Below are 1411 nucleotides of genomic sequence, written 5' to 3'. Positions count from 1 at the left end.
GGATGTGCTTTCTGCTTTTTGGTTTCAGTGGTAGAATGAGGATGGCTTTTTGAACTATTAAAGTATTATATTGTCTTAACTAAATTTGAATACGTGGTTTACAAGACAAGCAAAATATATGGGAAAATTTACATGTCAAATTTTAGTTTGGACAAAGTGCATTTTTAGAAGATATAAGGAGAGGTTCCAAATACCAGAAATCCTAAAAAATTTTCTAACAATGCCTTGATGTTTTAGATACATCTTTGATTATATTTCTAGCATTTTGTACACATTTAATTTTGTTCCAATTGAGCATATAGTTGACCAGATTAAGTCTAGTAAACATCCAGTTGAAATGAAAGAAATCATTGTTTTTGAGGAAACTCTTAGGATTTCCATGTTGAATTAATTGTATTAAATTTGAGACCTATGTTTATACCTACTGCTAATACCACTTTAATTTTTTCAGCTTTCCACTGATCTCTTAAATAAAATGAGGCAAAATGCAATAAAATACTGAGATCATTGTATAAACGAACACCACCAAAGAGAGGTCAGACTACTCAAACTCAGTTATTGGCTGGCAGGCAGCATGGCCATCAAGTACCAGCTGACATGGAAAAGCCAGAGTTTGACACTTCGGTAGCATTTTGGGGATTTAATACATGATTTTTCTTAGCATCAACTGGATGTAAATGGAATGTTTTAAAGCTGTGGACCTTTTGAAATCGAAAGTTTTATCAAATCAAACATGCATTTTACATTTTTGTTTTCTTGCATGTATACTCGACAAATCTACTTATATTTGGGGTGTAATTAAGAAATATTTTAAAGGTACTTCATTTCTCTGAACAGTTTACATTTTATTATCATTTCATTTTATTTTGGTCTTCCCATGTAAAAATCTTACTCATTTACTTTTAATGAGAAGTGACTACAGGATACAGATTTTGTGGGCATCTTATAATTTCCATTTTATTACCTTATTTTGAATTTTCTCTTCTAGGCTTTTTCTGGAACTGTAATAGAAAAAGAATTTTTATCACCCTCCTTACCACCACACCCAGCCATTTCTCATCCAGTGCTACCCACCATTCCAGAACGAAAAGAAGTTATGTCAGAAGCATCAGAAGAAACAACAAAGAGGGTTTCAAAGTTCAAAGCTGCCAGATTGCAACAGAAAAACTAGGCTCTGCCTAGGAAATGGGAGTTTATATCCTATAGCCTAATTTTGCATTTGTTTAGAATACATATAGCAAAATATGTTATATGTAGTTTGAAATAAGGCATCCTGAGTTAATTTGGCAGCAAGTTCTCTGACCTTTATCGGTGATACTAAAACAAATTAAAGGTTTGACTACTTTAATATTCATCTTGTTTTGTTAATTCCCTGAATACTGTCAACACTCTTGTCTGTTTTCCTTATGAT

At 32.3% G+C, this 1411-nt stretch overlaps 1 protein-coding gene across 1 annotated transcript in view; it reads left to right on the top strand.

Annotated features, from left to right (window-relative positions):
* The window catches only part of URI1 (URI1 prefoldin like chaperone), a 97649-nt gene extending 96478 nt beyond the window's left edge, over nucleotides 1-1171 (top strand). The window contains exons 9-10 of the mRNA XM_007947758.1: nucleotides 570-624; nucleotides 989-1171. Of these exons, the coding sequence (XP_007945949.1) occupies nucleotides 570-624; nucleotides 989-1171 (238 nt within the window). The remainder of the gene's footprint in view (nucleotides 1-569; nucleotides 625-988) is intronic.
* The last annotated feature ends 240 nt before the right edge of the window (nucleotides 1172-1411 follow it).

The sequence above is a fragment of the Orycteropus afer genome, unplaced genomic scaffold (genome assembly GCF_000298275.1).
Source record: "Orycteropus afer afer isolate SDZICR_OR568_19922 unplaced genomic scaffold, OryAfe1.0 scaffold00009, whole genome shotgun sequence".
Taxonomy (NCBI): Eukaryota; Metazoa; Chordata; class Mammalia; order Tubulidentata; family Orycteropodidae; genus Orycteropus; species Orycteropus afer.
The sequence above is the reverse complement of the archived record's forward strand: the minus strand, read 5'-3'. Positions and strand labels throughout refer to the sequence as shown.